The sequence below is a fragment of the Indicator indicator genome, chromosome 13 (genome assembly GCF_027791375.1).
Source record: "Indicator indicator isolate 239-I01 chromosome 13, UM_Iind_1.1, whole genome shotgun sequence".
NCBI classification, from domain to species: domain Eukaryota; kingdom Metazoa; phylum Chordata; class Aves; order Piciformes; family Indicatoridae; genus Indicator; species Indicator indicator.
The window spans coordinates 8744033-8765372 of NC_072022.1; the positions used below are offsets into that span (position 1 = coordinate 8744033).

General features: G+C 49.5%; 1 protein-coding gene across 1 annotated transcript in view; it reads right to left on the reverse strand.

Moving 5' to 3' along the window:
• Positions 1-5596, reverse strand: part of CCDC50 (coiled-coil domain containing 50) — a 50366-nt gene extending 44770 nt beyond the window's left edge. The window contains exons 1-3 of the mRNA XM_054386192.1: positions 5472-5596; positions 5169-5365; positions 4510-4620 (exon numbers count right to left, since the gene is read on the reverse strand). Coding sequence (XP_054242167.1) covers positions 4510-4620; positions 5169-5365; positions 5472-5596 — 433 coding nt within the window. The remainder of the gene's footprint in view (positions 1-4509; positions 4621-5168; positions 5366-5471) is intronic.
• Between the last annotated feature and the right edge of the window lie 15744 nt (positions 5597-21340).

Genomic DNA, 21340 nt, shown 5'->3' on the forward strand with positions numbered 1-21340 from the left:
GCTTATTGCAACAAAGAGAAGTTTCACACAGTCCCAAGGCACTGCTTTTCCAAGCAGGGTTTTCCTTGTGCCCAGAGTGAGCACAACCAGCCTCCTCTGTTCTTTGGCAGCAGCCATCTCCACCTCCTGCCTGGGAAGTGCACACCCTCTGACACTGCTCATGGCCACAGGAAATTAAAGCTTAAACAGAGACCACAGCAATCACAACACCAACACACCACTCAGCTGGGATCATTACTCAGACAGCAGCACCGAGTGACTGCCACAAATGAAGGAACATCCCACCCTGCCTCCCAGCATCCCCAGGATTCAGGGCAAGGCAGGTTGTGCCCCTTCTTATCCCAGTTGCTCACAAGTTTTTGGCCTAAGGAAACATCACTGCAGAGGCATCAGCAGGAGTCTGGAAGCTCCTCTCTGCCAATGACTGCTTTCGGGCAAACCTTTCACCTTGGTACAACCTTCACAGCAGCCCACAGAGGACAAGTGCTAAGGGTTTAAGGCTAGGAGGAGGCAGACCTGCTTGCTTAGTTCTATTTGGGAGCCAAGAGCATTAAATATACTAATGCTGCCCATCTCCTCTGCCAGCTGCTGCAGACCCAGAACAACCAAACACATAATAGAAACTTTCACCCAGCTTTAACCAGGAATCAAATGAACACCACAGCCTCAGCTACTGAATTCATGAATGCTGGAAAAACAGACCTCCTGTTACTCAAGAGAGCTGGATATCCACCAGTGACCTAGAAGAAAAGCCTGTGTCTGTGTCCCATCATTCTCTACCTCCACATTGCTCTCGAGCCACCCAGCTTGTCCAAGTTTTTCAAAGCCCTGCTCTGAGGAAGCCAAAGTAGAAAACCATGAGACTGCACATAATGCTGCAAGGAAAAAAACCTCAGCTGAAGCCAAAGAGCATGGGGCAGGTGGCTTCACCATGACTTGGCTGACCCTCAGCTGCTCTCAAAATTGTTGTCCTGATTATACTAATCCAGTTAAAGGCCAACCCTTCCTTCACATAAGCACAGCTGACACCTCATCCCTCAACATCAGAGCCCCTGAAAAATCTCAAAGCTGAATCCCTCCTCAGCAAACACCATGCCAGCCATCAACACTTTCTGAACCCACTTCCACCTTTGACAGACATCATTTCTCATGTCCACCATCATGTTGCTGAGCACAGAGAGGCTCCAAAACATCAGCTGCCAGTAACATCAGTCTGTTCCACGCTGCACCTCCGAGCTGACCCCTTTCCCTGGTCACTTAAAGTCAGCAGCCAGGAGGTTTTTATTGCAGTAGTCTCAGTGAAGGTCAGGTTAAGCTGCACAGGTCAGAGGAAGGGTGCTGTGGCTGAGAGGAAAACTGATGCTTACAAGCAAACTTTTATTCAATCCATGTCAATGCAAAAAGAAAGCCAGTCAGGCTGCCTGCACCAGAGAACACCTTGCCAAGATGGAAAACAAAGATTGGAGCCCTTCCTGTTTCCTTCAGCCACAGTCTGAGGTGTACCTTTTACTAGCACATTTGGAAAATTTGCCTCTCTGGCAGCAGACTACAATCAGCACCATCTGAATGTATAGCTCAGGAAGTCCAGAAAGTCAAATCAGATGCTTAATAAAGAGTAGAAACCATAGCACGAGTTTTGTTGTCACGTCTCTGAGCACGGCTGGGCACCATCAGCTGGAACTCAAGAGACAGCAGCATGGCAGGGTTGGTTCCAATGACCAGCACACATCCACTACCCTTCCATTTCCTCATAGTACTACTAAAAATAAGGATTAAATAAAAACACGTAAGCCACTGCAAATTCCCACAGTTCCAAAGAGCTGTGCACTGCTGGGGCAGAGTTCAGAGCGCCTCTCAAGCTGTGCAAGGGGGAAGTTTAGGCTTGGTCTTAGAAAGAAGTTCTTCACAGAGAGATTGCCCATTGGAATGGACTGCCTAGGGAGGCGGTGGAGTCAGCATCCCTGGAGGTGTTTAGGAAGAGACTGGATGAGGCACTTGGTGCCATGGTCTAGTTGATTAGCTAGGGTTGGGTGATCGATTGGACTTGATCTTGGAGGTCTCTTCCCTCCTGGTTGATTCTGTGATTCTTTCTCCCCCTCTATCTCTCCCTTTTCTCTCCTCCCAGAGGATTCAAACCGGCAGGAAGATCAAGAGCTCCTGGCAAAGAAGCCCATACCGGAGTTTTACTAACAACTGATGGCTCTCAGACTGCATTGACTCAGGGACTGCACCTCAGTTTTAGCAGAAGCATCCCCTCCACAAAGCTGTTGCCACAGATCTCAGCCCGTTGGCAAAGGAAGCAAGGGCAGATGTCACCACAGGTATGTCCTCCAGAGTGGGAGAAGGTCTACACAGCTCCAAAATACTTCCTCAGGAATGCCCTCCTGTGCAGTTTTGGCTGCATGCAAGCAAGGATGCCTCTAAAGTGCAAGAGGCAGTACACAGCACTTTGAGATGGTATGGGAAGCCACACTGAAGAGCTCATCTAAAGGAGGCAGCCAAGGAAAAGGTGTAAAGCCCTTCCCAAATTTAGCTGCTAGCAATGCATCAGATTGCAGGAGAGACAAGAAAGACAAACAGAAATCAAGCAGAGCCAGTGTCTTTTATTTGCTTTATAAATAACTAATTAAAGTAGTACTTCCAAGATGCGTTTGTCCCCGAAAAGCTCACAAATGAAAACTCTAGCAAAAAGAAAAGATCTACAGAGAGAGCTGAGCAATCCCCTGGGGTGGGTTCCAAAGAGCACACAGCAGCAAAGTTGCTTTATGAAAGGAGAAAATATCACAGACACTTGAGAGGCAAATATAAATACAAGCTGAAAAATTCAGCCTGCAGACTGCAACTAACACCAAAACCTTCAGCAAATAACTTCCAAGAGCTTTACTGACCACAGTGGTCAGAATGTCTGCTTTACTGCCCATGGAAGAATGACTGTAACACCAAGCTGCAGCATCAAGCTCTAGTTGGTACCAGAAAGAGAGTGTTTTGAGGGTGTATTTTACACCAGCAAACCCCTGCCCACAAAATAAACTGGACCAGCTGAAGTAGTTTTAACTAGCAAAATGCCATCTGTGTCAGGCCTTCAACTAATACCAAAGCTTTTTCAAGGGGAAAACCAGAAGTAAACATTAGAAGAAGCAAGACTTCCTGCAGCATCTGGCTGCAGTTAGCAGATTTTCACTGCCATCACTGCACAGAAATGACCTCACTGGCAGAAGAGTTGAGACAACACCGGAGAGGATGACACCCATCTGGAAGTAGTCCAAACTACCTAGAGGCAGGGAAAACCTGGACACACCTCCCCTCCCTAAGGAGGGCTGGTGAAATACTCCAACCAAAACATTGTTAAGGACTGACTCAGCTGACCCTTACCCAGAATGAAGAAAGGTAATCTTTTTCCAGACAGATCAACAGTGATTTCTGCATCAATAACAATGGAACAATAAATATTTCCCTAGGTATGGAAAGCCATGCCTGCCTTTCTGTGGTTGGCATGAAAAGATCTAACCCAAAGCACAGCTCAGTTTCACCACTTTCCACCACAAAACCAATTGCATCACTAAAAGCATGAAACATCTCATAGGCTTTGCAGGACACAGCTCTGGCCTCATCTGCTTTGCAAGCTGGAGTTGCTCTGGGACACTGCTTTAATCCAATTCCTCTCAGGTAACAACTGATCATCACACCAGGACACTCTTGAAACTTAATCCATGCTAACCATAGGTGCAAATTTACACCAAGGCCTGGTTGAGCTCAACACTGCAAGCCTGTAAACATACTTTTACTCAGCACGTAAGTGACCCTTAATGTATTCCAGTTAGTTCACGGCAAAAATGAATCAAGTTAAATCAAATCAAGGCTATGTAAATTCTGAACAAAGAGCATCTACACAAATTTAATTCACTTTAATCAACCCACTGGAAAGGTTAATGGGATTAATTTTCTTGAGCTACCATGTGTGGACAGATTCTAAGGATTGAGATCCTGGTCATATTAAAATAATCAAGAATAAGTCTTCTAATTACTTAATAGAACCAACATTAACCCCCAAAACTTCGGCACATGGAAGTTATTTTTCTCCCAACAGCAGCAGGGCATGAAGCATTAAAGGGTGACAGGAGGTTAAAAGGAACTTACACCTCCCTGCACAGACAGGGAACCTGTGCTTTCTAGTCTTGACCAGCTGAATCAAAGTCACACGCCCTATTTTATAAGAACTGAAACTTTCTAAAGGATAAAGAAATAGTAAGTGGTAAGGTGTTCCAACCCACCACACAAGGCAAAAGTGTTTATGGAATTTTGGTTGTATTTAGACAGGCACACAGTGCTTTCCATTCCTGCAGTATAAATCTGAAACAACTTGATTTTGACAGAGCTTCTACAGATCCATGTCACTGTCAGAAAGAAGACTCTAGCTCGTAAAAAGCTTTTTAAACCCAAAGCAGCTCCGGGGCACCTTTAATTAAGCTTCAAGGCATTCATATGAAGCAGAGGCCGATCTGGCCTCACTGAGGGCGAATCCAGGTACTCTGCACAAGCTGAACCGGCACCGCTGCAGCTGGACACCAACGGGCAAGCGGAGCCGCTCACAGCCCACCCTTACCCTGCGCTCCTGGGGTTCTGCAGGGGGGAGGAGGCTGTTTGGCTTCCAAAGCTCAATGCAAAACAACAACAAAAAAAAAAATCAACCACCCCTCAGACTCAAAATATTTTTAACCGGGACCTCAACATCACCAGTCCCTCTCAAACCACCAACATTTATGGGCTATCACAGCTCCGCTCCCATTTTTCAGTACCCCTGGCAGAACCTCCAAATGCAGCCAAGCCATCACGGCGAGGGGAATATCTGCACGCCAGTACCCTGAGGGATCTCTCGGCCATTTCACAACCAGGCTTGTCTCCCATGGGAGTGCACCCGGCCGCGTTCACAGCCCTGTCCCAACCCCCGCTGCCCGGGCTCGGCAGCAGCGAGCGGAGCAGAAGCGCCGGCGGCGGCCTCGGCCCCGGCGCAGACAAAGGGCTGCCCCCCTCCCCCTGCACTGTTCTGCTCCCGGGGAGCAGCGGCACTGCCCTGCACGCCCTGGGGAGGGGAGCCGGGTCCGAGGGCGGCCGCAGCTCGCCGTCAAGCTAACACTGCATCTTCCCCGCCATCCCTCCCCTCCTCTGACCCTCACAGTCGCCGAAAGCCACGCACAGGGGAGCGGGACAGCTGCGGCACACCCCGAAGGGCCCCACGCAGCCAGCCAGCCAGCCAGCCAGCCCGCCCACCCACCCACCCCGAGCGGCCGTGTGGCGGCCGGAGCACGGAGCCCCGTCCGCTGCGCTGACCCGGCTCCAGGGGGGGCGCCGCGAACCGCCCTCGCGGCTGGAAAATTTAAAACAATAGCCATTGGGGGGGGGGGGGGGGGGGGGGGGGGGAGGAAGAAAAAGGAAAAGGAAGAGTTTCTCTCTTCTCCCAGTTCCCCCCGGACAGCTTCGTCCTGGCCAGCTCCTCCAGTCCCTGCCCGGCAGCCTGCTCCCCCGGCCCCCAACCTGGATGACCCCCACCTTCTTTGACTCCGGGCAACTTGGAGTGGTCGATGCCGATCCCGGCCATGGTGGCGGGGGTTCGCCGGCCCAGGGCTCGCAGGGTTCGGCCCTGGCCCCCGGGGTGACGGCAGAGCCGCGGCGGGGCCGCCCGCGCCCCGCGCCACAAAGTTGCCAGCGGATGGAGACGACGTACCCGGCCGTACGGCGCGGGAGAGGGGACAGAAAGCGCCGGGCGCCGGGGCGGGGCTGCCGCTCGCCGCCCCTCTCTCCCCCTCCGGGGGGGTGGGCCGGGGGTTTCCCTCCTCCCCTTCTCTAGTGGGTCTCAAGCAGGAGGTCGGCAGGACGGGAAAGCTCCCAGTGAGTTTATTTGTAATTAACCTTACTTCTTAACGTTTCTTTTAAAAGCGGGGGGCTGTACATCCCCCGCTGCCGCCCGAGCGGCTTGCCAAACGGCTGGGGTCTCCCGGCGCTTTCTCGTGCCCGTGGCCCTGCTCCTTCCCAAAGCCATCCGATCCCAGTGCCACTCAGTGTCGCGCCGACTGGGAAATAAGACCGTGCCCAGGTCGAGCCTCGAACGAGTCAACTGCTCAGCGGCTGTCAGAGCCAGCGCTCGGTGCCCCGTGTCCGTCGGGGAGCGGCAGTAAGGAGGGGTGCGATCAGTTCGGGACGGGCGCAACTCGAGCAGGGTGACAGACTTCTAGTCAAGGAGCATTTCGAGAGGCCTTTGAGCTCTGGTGGCACTCTGCCACGAAAGGGTTGGAGGCAGCCTTCGGGAGAGATCGAAAGGACTTACAGCTGCAGGCCCTTTGTTTTCCAGCAGTAAAGAAACCGCAGGAGACGATGCCCTCTGGGCAAAGGGGAGGAGACAAAAAGAAGAGGATTTGGGGTTTAAGGGTCTTTGAGCTTCTCTGGGCTGTGCTCAACACAGCCAATCACTCATGTCAACTCTTCATAAATAAGCATGTACCTCAGGAGCATGCGAGCAGCAGACGAAGGCAGTATTGTTGCGCTTCAAAGGTGTGGCCTCCAGCTTCTCTTCTAACATCCCGTGGCCCCTGTGCCACTGGCAGAGGGATACAGGGATGAGAGGGGAACTGAGACCATCCCTTCTTCTCCTTTTCCAACAGGGTATGGGGAGTTCTGCTCCCTGGACAACTGGAAAGGGACCTGGGAGGGAGACAGTGGGATACCAGATCTCAGGGGGGGGAAATAGCAAAGGGATTAATGTATCAGTTTTATTTTAAAAAATTGTTAAAGAAACTGCAAAAATTGAATGAATTTGCATAGAGTTAGCCTTGTTCTATCCAGAATTTTCCGGAGTTTTCTGAAACTCAGGAACTACCAGTCCTTAGTTCTGCTCCTTTAAAATGACACTTCATCATTCCCAAAGCAGGTTTGCATAGACTTTGTCTTTAATCTGACAGCCTTTACTTGTCTCTCAGCTGCTCAACCTTCTCCACAGTAAAAGGCAGTGAGCTGTCTGTATTTATGATCCTGTCTCACTCGTGCATCTCACACACCTCTCCTGTGTGCTGATACAGGCAAAGGGCTGATGAGCCTTCTGCCTAGAAGGCTGCTGTGCCCCTTTACTGAGAGGTGAGTGATGCACTGGATGACCCCCACCACAAAGGTCCTCCAGATGACCATACAGATGGGGATTAGTCATGGGGCAGCTCACACAGATGATGTTCTGTCACAGTCCCAGCTCCCCCTAATCCCTTTGCAATTCATACAAGTGGCACAACTAGAGGGCTTGCAAACAATCCCCGTGGTCACAGCCAGCTTCATGGTAAGGAAGGGTCTAAAAGTCAGCTTCCAGCTTCTCCTAAATTTGATTTTTTTTTCCTGAACACCTTTTACTAATCAAGCTTTTCAATAGCTAAATAAGCATTTATTATTGGACCAAAGTGAGTATATAAGGGAAGTGGCACAGAATGTGCTGACCTGACATGGGTCACAGCTTTCCAAAACTGGAGGATGGTTTTCTCCTGCCCTTCTCTCAGTATAAGTTATTCAATACACAGCTGCAGAAGCTGAAAGTTCAAATCATTCACATTAATACATCTGCTTTAATGCCACAGAGCCACCTTTATTGCCCTACATTTCTGAACACAGCTTCTAAGCTCTCCATCCCAGCAATCACTTGCTTTACTCCATCCACATAGCTCTTTCCTCTCCTCTTCAGTAATGAATTTGTATCATATTAAGCTGTCTGGCAAGGGCCAAAGCCAGTGACATAAATTAGTCATAATCTGCACTGCACTCAAGAGATACCACATTGGACTGATGGGAGTTTGGCTGCTGTTAAGAGGAAGCTGTGTTCCTGACTGCGAGTGGCTTTACTAAAGCAAGATCTGGTACCTGATGTTAGGGTCACAGCAGAGTAGTTCTTGAGGTTCCTGGGTTCAGCTGCACAAATTATGTGGCTCCGGGTACCCTTGTGCCTTCCTAGAGCTCCTATAGTCCTGCAGATTTATCTGTTCTTGCAAGGTTTGCTGAAGCTCAGTGACAGCAGTTGGATGATGAACTCTGCTAGGACCCAGGGAAACTGCAAGGAGAGAAGATATTTCCTTGGTGCTGGAAGTGAAGGGAACATCTCTAGCTGACAGAGCACAGAAAGGCTGGAACAGGCTCCTGGGAGGGGTAACAGAAGAAAAATTAGTGCACAGTGTACCCTAAGGCAGGGTCCTACACACCAAAGTATTTCCTTTGACATTGGATTTCCCTTTCATCTTAGCTTGATTTCTTTTTTTTTTTTTTTTTTTTGAGAGAAGCATTCATCTGGAAGCTGGAATGAATCACATGAGAATTACAGAAAGTTTCAAAGACAGCTACAAAACCCAAAAATGACCACAGGGAGACTGAGGAGGAAAGGTAATTAAACAGGATCCAGGGAATGAGTTACTGAGGTAACATTAGCATTGCAGCAGCATCACATCTTGTGCTCCCAAAGGGCTTCTCCTAGTGGCGGATCTCGAATTACCCTCCCAGCTCCCAGTTGTGTGTAAGAGTTGCTCCAAAAGCATGGATGGTTTTTGTCTGTCCTGCTAGACTGACATCAGCTTTTCCTGCGCAAAGTGTAGAGCTTGACAAGCAGTGGGCAGAGGAATTCCAATAAAGCTGGGAAGACTAGTCACATTTTTTTTCTCTCTCTACTGAAGATAAGAAGACACTTCAATCTTTTCTAAAAGCAAGGACATAATCTCATGGGAGCTTCTGCTGGAAGGCAAGCACATCTCATTCCTCAGGGCAAAAGTAGAACCACAGAATTTTTAGGATTGGAAGCTGATGCAGGATTTGAGCTGAAGTGCATGGTACATGCCTTCATCATCTCTTATGGAATAACTTCACTCAGGAAGGAATTTGCATGGCTTCAAAATCTGATGAGGCTGCTCAGAGCCTTGACCAGGTGAGTTTTGAAAATCAGCTATCTGAGCTCCTGTTCTGTTTTTTGCCCACTCCTTATATTCAGGTGGATTCCTCACTGCAGCCTGTGACCCTGGACACCCTAGACCCTTGTCCTTGCACTGTGCACCTTGGTTGGCTCTGTACTTCCCAGCAGCTACCCTTCTTGGCAGCCCCTCTGCGCAAGGCACTCCATGATCACTGAGCTCCAGCTGACATCTGAGAGCAGATGCTCAGAGATGGTGCTTCAGCTGGGACTGTGCCACTACATGAGTCTTAAACCCCAAGGAACCCCACGACAGGACACTTTCCCTACCTGCATCCAGGCATCTGGATTGTCACACAACACACAACACAGCCCTGAAAACACTCCTGAGGGGATGTGCAGAGCAGAGGCTAGAACTGTTAGAAAAAAGCCACACAATCTGGACTGACCCTCAGAAAAGCCCCAAGGGCAGGAGCTGTCAGGCAGAGCAGTGGGGCTAGGAGAGCCTTCTGCTGCTAAGCTCTTTCTGCAGCCATGGAGAGGCAGTTTTGTGCTTGCTTCTTACATAAACTGGGAGCCTCTCCAAGTGGCCTGTTGTCATTCTAGGTCAACAGGATAACAACTGTGAAATAAATGAGGCTGCATCAAGATGTTCCTTTTCAACAGAGCAGCCTTTGTTTAAAGTTTCCTTAACGACGGTGGCCAGGCGAACTTCCAGCTGATGAAGAGACACAGATAATCATAGAATCAGGCAGGGCTGGAAGGGACCACAAGGATCAGCCAGTTCCAACCCCCCCTGCCATGGGCAGGGACACCTCATACTACATCAGGCTGGCCAGAGCCTCATCCAGCCTGGCCTTAAACACCTCCAGGGATGGGGCCTCAACCACCTCCCTGGACAACCCATTCCAGGCTCTCACCACTCTCATGGGGAAGAACTTCTTTCTAACATCTAGCCTGAATCTCCCCACTTCCAGCTTTGTTCCATCCCCCCCAGTCCTGTCACTACCTGAGATCCTAAAAAGTCCCTCCCCAGCTTTCTTGGAGCCCCCTTCAGATCCTGGAAGGCCACAAGAAGGTCACCTCAGAGCCTTCTCTTCTCCAGACTGAACAACCCCAACTCTCTCAGTCTGTCTTCAAAGGACAGCAGCTCCAGCCCTCTGATCATCCTGGTGGCCCTTCTCTGGACACCTTCCAGCATGTCCAGATCCCTCTTGTAATAGGGGCTCCAGAACTGGATGCAGTACTCCAGGTGGGGTCTCACCAGAGCTGAGCAGAGGGGGAGAATCCCTTCCCTGGCCCTGCTGGCCACACTTCTCCTGCTGCAGCCCAGGCTCTGCTTGGCTCTCTGGGCTGCAAGTGCACACTGACAGCTCCTGCTGAGCTTCTCATCCACCAGCACCCCCAAGTCCCTCTCCTCAGGGCTGCTTTCCAGCCAGTCCCTGCCCAGCCTGGATTTGTGCTTTGGATTACCTGACCCTGATGCAGGACCCTGCACTTGGTCTTGTTGAACCTCATGAGGTTGGCTTGGCATGATGGATGATCCTGCATGCAGGAATGTGTGCATCAGTTAATGGTCTGGGTGTCTCCCGACATCAAATGCTGCACAAAATCATCTCCAGAACCTGTGGGTCAGTGATGAATGATGCCAGGAGACTGACCTTCCATCTTCCTGGGCTGGGAACACACCCCTTTGTTTTTCTCTTCTTTGACCCAGTTCAGTCATTAACCTCCCTAATTTCTAAGCTAAGACACTTGAAGAAAGTTTTGAAGTCCTGTGCCAGATGGGGCTGATGAGAGGAAGGGAGCACTGGCAAGGAGCACCAAGCAGCAGGTGTGCAATTTCCTCACTTAGCTGAGTGGTGCCTGGGGGGAATTCAAAGCTCCCTGCAGAAGGAGGAGAGCAGGAGCCTGCAAAGATTAAGGCATTGTGGAGCACATCAGGGGGAATGAATGAAGTGATTGCAAAGAACAAGCAAAGAGGAAACCAAACGTGTGCTTACAGGTAACATAATGAGCAGCACTAGGAAAATCCTGAGCAGAATGGGAGCTTTTGTTAGCCTCCAAGCTGGAAGGAGAACCCATGCAGGTTGAAGTCAGGTAGGATGCTGCTCACAGCTTGGTTACCTGCACAGATCAGATGCTTGTACAGGCTACTCTGGAAACTGCAAAGTGCAAATGAGGTCTGCATCTCTGCCCACGATTTCACACAGACATTTGCAAGGCTTTGTAGTTTCAATGATTTTCCCCCCCATCCCCCAAGTGAAACAGTGGAAGTTTCACATCAGCAAAAGAGACCAAATGCCTTCTTTTACCAATGAAAATGAGAAAGTAATACTGAGGTGGTACATGTGCTACTCTATTCTTCCCTCAGCTGCTGTGCACCTTTCACACAGAATCTCAGAATGTTAGAGGTTGGAAGGGGACCTCCAAAGATCATCCAGTCCAATGCCCCTGCCAGAGCAGGAGCACCTAGGGCAGGCTACACAGGAACACATCCAGGTTGTCTTCCAAAGTCTCCAGAGAAGGAGACCTCCTTGGCCTTTTAAGTCAGAAGCCCAGAACCCAGCAACACAGTGTTATTCACTTAGTGCTCTGCAGGGAGCTTCCTGCAACTCCACACAACAGAAGCCTAAGAAGCCTAAAAAATGTGGCAGGTAGTGGTGAAGCAACTTGGCCAGTCCTCAGCTATTCACAGTCACTACATGGGTGAATGTTCAACACACTGACTTAGAGTGAGGTTGGTGAGGGCTGAAGTCAATGCAGATCTTGCCTAGCAGCAGGTTTGCTATATTCCACTTGGAGAAAATCCCTAGGTCTACTTAGAAGCCTCCTCTTTTGATTGCCATCCTATTTTGAACAACAACAACAAAAAATCCTGTGTTATCACTTCTGCCAGCCTTATTTCCCAAGCTGCAGGGTGGCAAGCAGGCCAAAGGGTGAGGGTTGCATATGTCCTACACTCTCTTTTCAAGTCATGATTTTGTATATGTAAGTTTACATCCACAAAGCTTTGCCAATCACTCAACAAAACACTGCTTAGCACATGCAGAAGAGGTCATAAAGTCTCAGCAGCCCTGGGTGCAAAGGAAAAGCTGGCTGAAAAGGCAAGCTCTCCAAAAATTATTGTCTGTGCATCATGTTTCCTCAAAACCAAACAGATCTCTACACTCTTTAAGCCTTCCTTGGGTAACCTGTAGCAGTGAGAGTTTTCCAAAACACAAGAAACATTTCTTAGTAAGCCAAAAAGACAGATGAGGAGAAATGAGAGGCAGAAAAGTGAGAAAAGGGAACAACAGAGTGAAAGTTGGCACTGTTAGCAGGCAGGGTTAACCTCACAGAATGGTCTGAGTTGGAAGGGACCCACAAAGGTCAGCCAGCCCAACCCCCTCTGCAGGCAGCAGGGACATCCTCCACTAGATCAGGTTGCCCAGAGCCCTGTCCAGCCTCACCTTGAATATCTCTCCAGGGATGGGGCCTCAACCACCTCCCTGGGCAACCTCTTCCAGTGTTCTACCACCCTCACACTATGAATCTTGTTCCTATCATCCAATCTAAATCTCCTCTTCTCTAGTTTGAAGCCATTGCCCCCCACCCTATCCCTCCAGGCCTTTGTAAACAGTCTCTCTTCATCCTTCTTGCAGGCCCTCTTCAGGTACTGAAAGGTCATTATTAGGTCTCCCCAGAGCCTTCTCTTCTGCACAGCCTGTAGGGTGCCCCAACCAGCATTTTTAGCAGGAAACCACCCAGCCTTGTCTCTATGGCCGCAGTTCCCAAAGCAGTGCATGTACAAGCTGCACCCAGACACCCACTGACAGTGGCTGGTTGGAGCAGAAGGAAGTGTGCAAAACTCAGGGGAAACATTCTGAGACACCCTCATTCCCATGCAATGCTTGGTGACCACACCACAGGATCCTTGCAGAGGTCCTTGATGCAGGTAGCATTGAGCATCTTCAGCCCAACATCTGCAAGAAAAATCAAGAGCCAGCTCAGTCCTCTGTGGTCACACTGGGAACTGCCAAATTCATGTCAGCCTGGACAGCAGGCAGCAAATTTTGCCAGCTGGTGGCTGCAGTGTGGTCTGGAGGACACAGTGCCTCACTACCAGAAGCCTTGGAGCTGTTGAGGAAATAGGACTTTCTGAGCACAGAACTCCAGGCAGGCAGTGCCCTGTGTGCTGGCTCTGCAGAAGCTATCCCAGAACCAGCCAGGCTACCCTGGCACTCAGGAGCCAGGCTAATTAACCCATCCCAGTGCCATGCTAATATCCACAGAGGGTTTTTTGATGGCCAGGCTTGGATCTCCACCTCACTGGGGAGATGCATCAGCTCTCTGGGGACAAGCAGCCTAAAAAAAGCCTGCTGCTACTCAGCAGAGATAACACAGCTCATGCTTGCTTCTCCTCACTTCTGGGGAAGCTCCATCAAAAGTCACGTGCCAGACCACCACTTGGGTTCCTCCTGGCTTTGCCTGCTGGGAGAATAAGTGATGCTGACCACTGCAATCCATCTTCCAGAAAGAATAAAGGAACTGAGGTCTGCCACTATTGGCAGGGTGGTGGCCAAGTCCCAGCTCCAGAAATTGCCTCTTGTTGGCTGTGTTACCTCAGTTGCCTTTTTCACAAGTGGTTGTTCTCTAATGTCCTATAAATGGAGGAGGAAAAAGCTCTCCAGAAACCCAGGCAGACTTCTGCTCCCAGACTTCTGCTCCCAGATCTCCCAGTTGAGATCTGCTCAACCCTCCCACTTCCATTGCCTTTGCTGGGGGACTATGTTCTGTAGGTGACACTGCTCTTGCAGAGACACCTCACAGCTTCCCTTACTCAGCATCTGGTGTCCCTGCCAAGTTCAGGAGCACTGCTCACACTCGTCATCCAGAACAGACTCAGAGCTTCCAGGTGAGTCAGAACAGAGAGGGATCAAGCTCAAGGTAAATCTGATGGTAAAACCAGGTCATTCCAGGGCATTCCAGACACAGGAGTCAGAATAGTCCCTGCATAGCCATTTCAGTATCTACCATTCAGGAGCATCGCTGGAAATTACTTTTTAGTCCAGCAGGTCACAGAACATGAAACAGCAGAAAAGGTTTCTGCTTTCATCACCTCACCAGAAATCTCAGCCAACTAATCCCAGTCAGGAGGGACAAGAGATTGTTGTGTCTGGAGGAGGTGCTCCAGCTCAGAATGAAGAGGTACAGGTGAGAATGGTACCACAACTGCCTCTGCTCCCTGCTTTCTCTCCATGGGCTGCCTCCTTTCACACCTCTGTGTTGTTCTTTCTGCCCTTCACTCCAGGAAGCTACTTTGGAGGTGGTGTGCTTTTTGAGAATTTGGATGGTTTCCTGATAGCCTCCAGTGTGGATGTGAAAGCCAGGCAGGCAGCCCAGCTGCACTCCTTACCCTCCACTGCCTTAACCTTTTGCTTCTCTTTAGCACAATGCCCAGCTGGTGGCAGCCTGTGATGCTTCCCTCTGGGTGCTCCCTGGGTTGCTTGCAGGGAGGTGGCAACCTGAGCTGCTCTACAGCCTGCCTTGGACTCTCCCTTTTGTTCTCTCTAAGCAAGGATACAGTTAAACCACAGCAAACAGGCAGAGCAACAGCTGAGTCCCAAAGACAAGCACGTAGAAGGGGGAACAAATTGCATGAGTCATACTAAAAGCTTCATAAATATTGAGTGGTTTGAACTGCTCCCTAAGGAACAGAGGATCTCATAACTAGATCTCCCTCCACATTAAGCAGTCCCTCCTTCAAGCAGCTGTAAGGGGAGCTGCTCTCCTGGCTTATATGCACAGTGTTTTAATTCTTTTCTGCAGTCAGGTTGCTCTGTCAGGGACTTGGCACCACACAGCAGCAGAGTATCTGAGCACCTTCCAATGGTGTTTTAAACAGGGGGACTGGAGTGGGTTTTGCCCTCTCCAGTTCACCCCAGGATAGGAGTGACACAGGGAGAGGAGGAATCACATATTAGATGTGTAAGGGATGAAGGCTGAAGAGGACAGGGTGGTTTTCAGCGCCTTCTACTCCAGTTCCTAGCAGGTAAAGCACAGCTGGAGCCATGAAGGAACAGATAGATGCAATAGCAATGTGCTCTTGTGGCCAAGAAGGCCAATGGTGTCCTGGGGTGGATTAGAAGGGCTGTGGTCAGTAGGTCAAGAGAGGTTCTTCTCCCTCTCTACTCCACCACATCTGGAATATTGTGTCCAGTTCTGGGCCCCTCAGGTCAGGAAGGACCTCAGGGAAATTCTTGAAAGAGTCCGGGGCAAAACCATGAAAATGATTAAGGGAGTGGAACATCTTCCTTAGGAGGAGAGCCTGAGGGAGCTGAGGGCTCTGTAGCTTGGAGAAGAGGAGGCTAAGAGGTGACCTCATTCATGCTTATAAAGATGTGCAGGACAGTGCCCAGAGGCTGGAGCCAGGCTCTGCTGGGTGATGCCCAATGGCAGCACAAGGGGCAAGGGTGGAAGCTGAGGCATAGGAAGTTCCATGGAAACAGGAGGAAGAATTTTTTCCCTGTGAGGCTAACAGAACACTGGAACAGGCTGCCCAGGGGGGTTGTGGAGTCTCCCTCTCTGGAGGTATTCAAGACCCACCTGGATGAGTTCCTTTGTGACCTGCTCTAGGTGATCCTGCTCTGGTAGGAGGCTTGGACTGGATGATCTCTTGAGGTCCCTTCCAGCCCCTAACATTCTGTGATTCTGTGAGTAGGAACATGGACAGAAAAGACACATGGTGTCAGGTCTGCAATGGCAATGCAAGCAAGAAAGGCAGACACAGTGGAAGAGAAACAGGATTTAGGTACAGAAGATGGGAAAAGGTTGGTAAGTATGTGAATAGAGAGCTAGGAGAGGCACATGGTGGGACTGGGGGTACACTGTCAGTCACTGCCCAGCATGGAGAGCAAGATGACTCCTGCCTTTCTGACACCCCTGCTGTGAGAGCAGCTCCCCTTGCTTGCCAGCTAAAAGCTCACCATCTTCTCCCTGCTTTGTTGACGCTGTCAGGTCCCATCCTGCCTTTCCTTCTACAAAGTCCATTTCTCATTCCCAAGTCTATTTTTCACTCCCCACTCTTGTCTTATTCTTATTCTTATTCTTATTCTTATTCTTATTCTTATTCTTATTCTTATTCTTATTCTAGGCAAGAGCACAGTGATACCTGAGTGTCCCCACACGTCCTGCAGAGTGTAAAATCCTGTCTCTACCAGATGAGACTACCTAGTAGCAGCCAAGTTCTGTGCTTGGTACAGAGATTGCAGGACAGTTCACATGCCCCTTCCCCCAGCCTTAAGCACAGAAGAACAGAAGCACAGAATTGGGTTTGGTTGGAAAAGACCTCTAAGGTCATCAAGTCCAAGCATTGATGTAACACCACCATGGCCACTGTAAACCATGTCCCACAGTACCACATCCACAGGTTTCTTGAACACCTCCAGGGATGGGGACTCCACCACCTCCCTGGGCAGCCTGTTCCAATTCCTGACCACTCTTGCAGCAGAGAGGTCTCCAAACTAACCCTCCCTTGGTGCAGCTTAAGGCCATTTCTTCTCATCCTACCACTTGTTACTAGGGAGAAGAGAGCAACCCCTAGCAAAAAGCAAAGGCTTCCTCCCTTACAGGTCCTCTCACAACAGGTTGTTTGCTTTGGAACCAAGCTAATTTTGTTTGAGTGGAGACCATAAAACCCTGACAAATGCCATGGATGCTGTTGGGCCTCACCTGAAATGCAGCTGATGTTTTCATGTGCTTGCAGGAAGCTCTGAGGGAAAAAAAAAAAAAAAAAAAAAGAAAAAAAGGGAAAAAAAAGGAAACAAGTCTCTCTCTCTCCTTCCAAACCCCAAATGTACTGCATAAAAAGTGGTCTGGAAACCTGCCACTCCAAGCTGGCTCTGGAAAGCAGCCTTTCCATGTTCTGCTGTTTTCAGCAGCTCCACACTGCCTCCTGCACCTCACAAGTTGCTCCAAACACACACTGAATTCCCTTTGCCTGGAGCTTCCTCTGAAACAGGAAGGGCTACTGCTTTGGGGTTAAGCTAAGGTTGGGTTATTTGGGGGCTGCATCTCTTCTAGAGAGAACTTCCTTAGAGCTGCCAGCAAAGTCCAAAGTGACTTCAGAGAAACTGGGACATTATTCAATGTACCTGAAAGCCTTCACTGCTCCAAGGGTACCTGACAGAGAAAAGGACTCTGTGCACAGAAAGAAGCTGAACATTTTGAGGAAGATAGCATCTGTGAGCAACAAGGGCCAGCTGCTCCCTAGGGAGCAGGGAGCCAAGGCCAGGGATGCTGTCAGAAAGAGAGGGACCCATCCCAAGAGTTGCAAGCAGGGCAGGACCAGAGAGAGCAGCCAGATTCCAGCAAGAGTCCCAGTGATCAGGGAAGCTCATGAGGAGGAGGCAGATCCAGGGTGAAGCTGGAAATCAGTGAACTGGTCAGAATCAGACCTGATGATAGCAGCCAGGATGCAAAACAGCCTGGCAATCACCAGTCAGGTCACACTGATGGAGCATGTCTGAAGTGGAGCAGGGAAACCAACCTGCAGGTCTGAGTCCAGATCAGCAGAGGCTGTGGGCAGGTAAAAAGGCACAGCTGGACTACAGACCAGCATTTCTTCAACACAACTCCAGCAAGACCAGAAGGAAGCCTCAGCTGAGAGTGCTCAGGATTGTTAACAGCCTCAGGACTCTCCTCCCTCCCACATTCAGAGCTGATGCAGCTGAGTTTAGTGGCATCTGCCTGGGCCCAGTCCTCTCCATTCCTGCTGTCTGGGTTGCTTGGCTTTGTGTCCACCCCTTTTAGTTTTCCAGTTGGACTCGTTTTGTTTACCTGAAGTCTGCATAACTCTGTGCAAAGAGAAGCTTCTACATGAAGAGGCTTAGACAAAGCAGGAATGTGGGAGGTAGAGATGGTGGTGCTCACACCTTTGTGTCCTCACTGTCATCAAGTTCTAGGCACAAGTGCTCAGTGGATGATGCAGAAGACATCATCACTGAGGGAAGGAGTAGCAGGAATGTGGAGACTATGTTGTTTTCCTACTGAGAATGAGCCGTAAAACATAACAGTATTTCCAGCACCTGCACAAATGGGCTAAAAGCAAAGGAATTTTCCAGGTGGAAGTCTTGCAGAAGCCCAAGACGGCAAATCAACCATCTCATAACTACAACAAATGCAAAAGCTTCACTAGTGTCTGGCAGCAGCTGCCAGGCATCTACCCGTCCACCCACCCACTGCTGAGAGCATTCACCACTCACAGCCTCTAGTGAGCTCCCTTCTAGTATGTAACTGGAGAATGGTAGTCCCACACCTTCATCAGGCTCTCTACATGTGAGCTACTTTGGGGGCTGAGCCGCTGCAGTGACCCAGAACTGAGGCTGGTGTGCAGTGAAAGAGGAAATTCCAGGGAAAAGTTCATCTTCCTGAAAGCCTGTGCCAGCTGCCCATGACATCTTAGAGCCAAGGGTGGGAAAACCCACTCAGAGATCTGTGGATTCTGCATAAGCTTGGCTGAGATGTGGAAACCCACCTTCAATATCAAGGCAGAGTCCATTTCACAGCAGCTCTCAAGACAGGCTGGTAGGACCTGTAAAGCCATTTAGTACCAAGCCCTTTCCTTAAGAACAGCATTCTGAGCCAGAGCTGCTGTTGCCTACCCTGGACCCTTCTGTAAGGTGTTAATCAAGTTACAGCCTGTGCTTCATGGAGGTTTCTGTTGCCTACCCTGGACCCTTCTGTGAGGTGTTAATCAAGTTACAGCCTGTGCTTCATGGAGGTTTGTGTTGCCTACCCTGGACCCTTCTGTGAGGTGTTAATCAAGTTACAGCCTGTGCTTCATGGAGGTTTGTGTTGCCTACCCTGGACCCTTCTGTGAGGTGTTAATCAAGTTACAGCCTGTGCTTCATGGAGGTTTGTGTTGTCTACCCTGGACCCTTCTGTAAGGTGTTAATCAAGTTACAGCCTGTGCTTCATGGAGGTTTGTGTTGTCTACCCTGGACCCTTCTGTAAGGTGTTAATCAAGTTACAGCCTGTGCTTCATGGAGGTTTGTGTTGTCTACCCTGGACCCTTCTGTAAGGTGTTAATCAAGTTACAGCCTGTGCTTCATGGAGGTTTGTGTTGCTCTACCCTGGACCCTTCTGTGAGGTGTTAATCAAGTTACAGCCTGTGCTTCATGGAGGTTTGTGTTGCCTACCCTGGACCCTTCTGTGAGGTGTTAATCAAGTTACAGCCTGTGCTTCATGGAGGTTTGTGTTGCCTACCCTGGACCCTTCTGTAAGGTGTTAATCAAGTTACAGCCTGTGCTTCATGGAGGTTTGTGTTGCCTACCCTGGACCCTTCTGTGAGGTGTTAATCAAGTTACAGCCTGTGCTTCATGGAGGTTTGTGTTGTCTACCCTGGACCCTTCTGTAAGGTGTTAATCAAGTTACAGCCTGTGCTTCATGGAGGTTTGTGTTGTCTACCCTGGACCCTTCTGTGAGGTGTTAATCAAGTTACAGCCTGTGCTTCATGGAGGTTTGTGTTGTCTACCCTGGACCCTTCTGTGAGGTGTTAATCAAGTTACAGCCTGTGCTTCATGGAGGTTTGTGTTGTCCTACCCTGGACCCTTCTGTAAGGTGTTAATCAAGTTACAGCCTGTGCTTCATGGAGGTTTGTGTTGCCTACCCTGGACCCTTCTGTGAGGTGTTAATCAAGTTACAGCCTGTGCTTCATGGAGGTTTGTGTTGTCTACCCTGGACCCTTCTGTGAGGTGTTAATCAAGTTACAGCCTGTGCTTCATGGAGGTTTGTGTTGTCTACCCTGGACCCTTCTGTGAGGTGTTAATCAAGTTACAGCCTGTGCTTCATGGAGGTTTGTGTTGTCTACCCTGGACCCTTCTGTGAGGTGTTAATCAAGTTACAGCCTGTGCTTCATGGAGGTTTGTGTTGCCTACCCTGGACCCTTCTGTAAGGTGTTAATCAAGTTACAGCCTGTGCTTCATGGAGGTTTGTGTTGTCTACCCTGGACCCTTCTGTGAGGTGTTAATCAAGTTACAGCCTGTGCTTCATGGAGGTTTGTGTTGCCTACCCTGGACCCTTCTGTAAGGTGTTAATCAAGTTACAGCCTGTGCTTCATGGAGGTTTGTGTTGCCTACCCTGGACCCTTCTGTGAGGTGTTAATCAAGTTACAGCCTGTGCTTCATGGAGGTTTGTGTTGTCTACCCTGGACCCTTCTGTAAGGTGTTAATCAAGTTACAGCCTGTGCTTCATGGAGGTTTGTGTTGCCTACCCTGGACCCTTCTGTGAGGTGTTAATCAAGTTACAGCCTGTGCTTCATGGAGGTTTCTGTTGCCTACCCTGGACCCTTCTGTGAGGTGTTAATCAAGTTACAGCCTGTGCTTCATGGAGGTTTGTGTTGTCTACCCTGGACCCTTCTGTAAGGTGTTAATCAAGTTACAGCCTGTGCTTCATGGAGGTTTCTGTTGCCTACCCTGGACCCTTCTGTGAGGTGTTAATCAAGTTACAGCCTGTGCTTCATGGAGGTTTGTGTTGCCTACCCTGGACCCTTCTGTGAGGTGTTAATCAAGTTACAGCCTGTGCTTCATGGAGGTTTGTGTTGTCTACCCTGGACCCTTCTGTGAGGTGTTAATCAAGTTACAGCCTGTGCTTCATGGAGGTTTCTTACCTCCAACCAGTTTGAGACTTAGGGAGATGGCTGGAAAAGTGTTCCCAGTGGGACACAGGTGTCCTTTGTTCCCAACAGAACCTTGTGAAGAAAGGGAGAACATCATCTGGTTGATTTATTGGCCTCACAAGACTGTGAGGAGAGATATGTGTGGTTTATTTGTACATCTACAGAGAAAATAGGGGGACTATTTCCCCAGGAGAGAAGTATTCCTTAATGGCAGCACCATGGTCATTTTCATAGGCACTTTTGGCAAAATCAGAGCCTCTCTCCTTCAATTTTTCTGGGGAAAAGTAATTTTTAAAAGGGCTATTAAAAGGTTAGTCATTCCATGGCTCTCCAAGGTACACAGCAACTTGTAAGTGAGAGCTGGAAACCAGAAGCCAAAAGCCCAAACATGGAAATAACACTGACTTTTAGTGAAGATGAAGTGCAGGTACTAGCTGCTGAAGCTTTGCTGGGTAATCTGGCATGGTGTGGGGTCAAAGCAGCACACAAAGTGATTCACTAGGAGTCTATGTACGAGCCAGAGCTTGGCCAAAGCGTGGTACAGATGATTCAGTTCTGCAGAGGACACAGAAGTGAAGAGCAAAGTTTAGCCCTGTTCCTACTACAACAATTTCCTTACCAAGAAAAACGTCATGGAAAACTAGCAGCAGATCCCTGATCAGTAGAGATGGGCAGGCAATGAATAGAATCATAGAACCACAGAACCATAGAATCATAGAACCACAGAACCATAGAATCAGTCAGAGTTGGAAGGAACCACA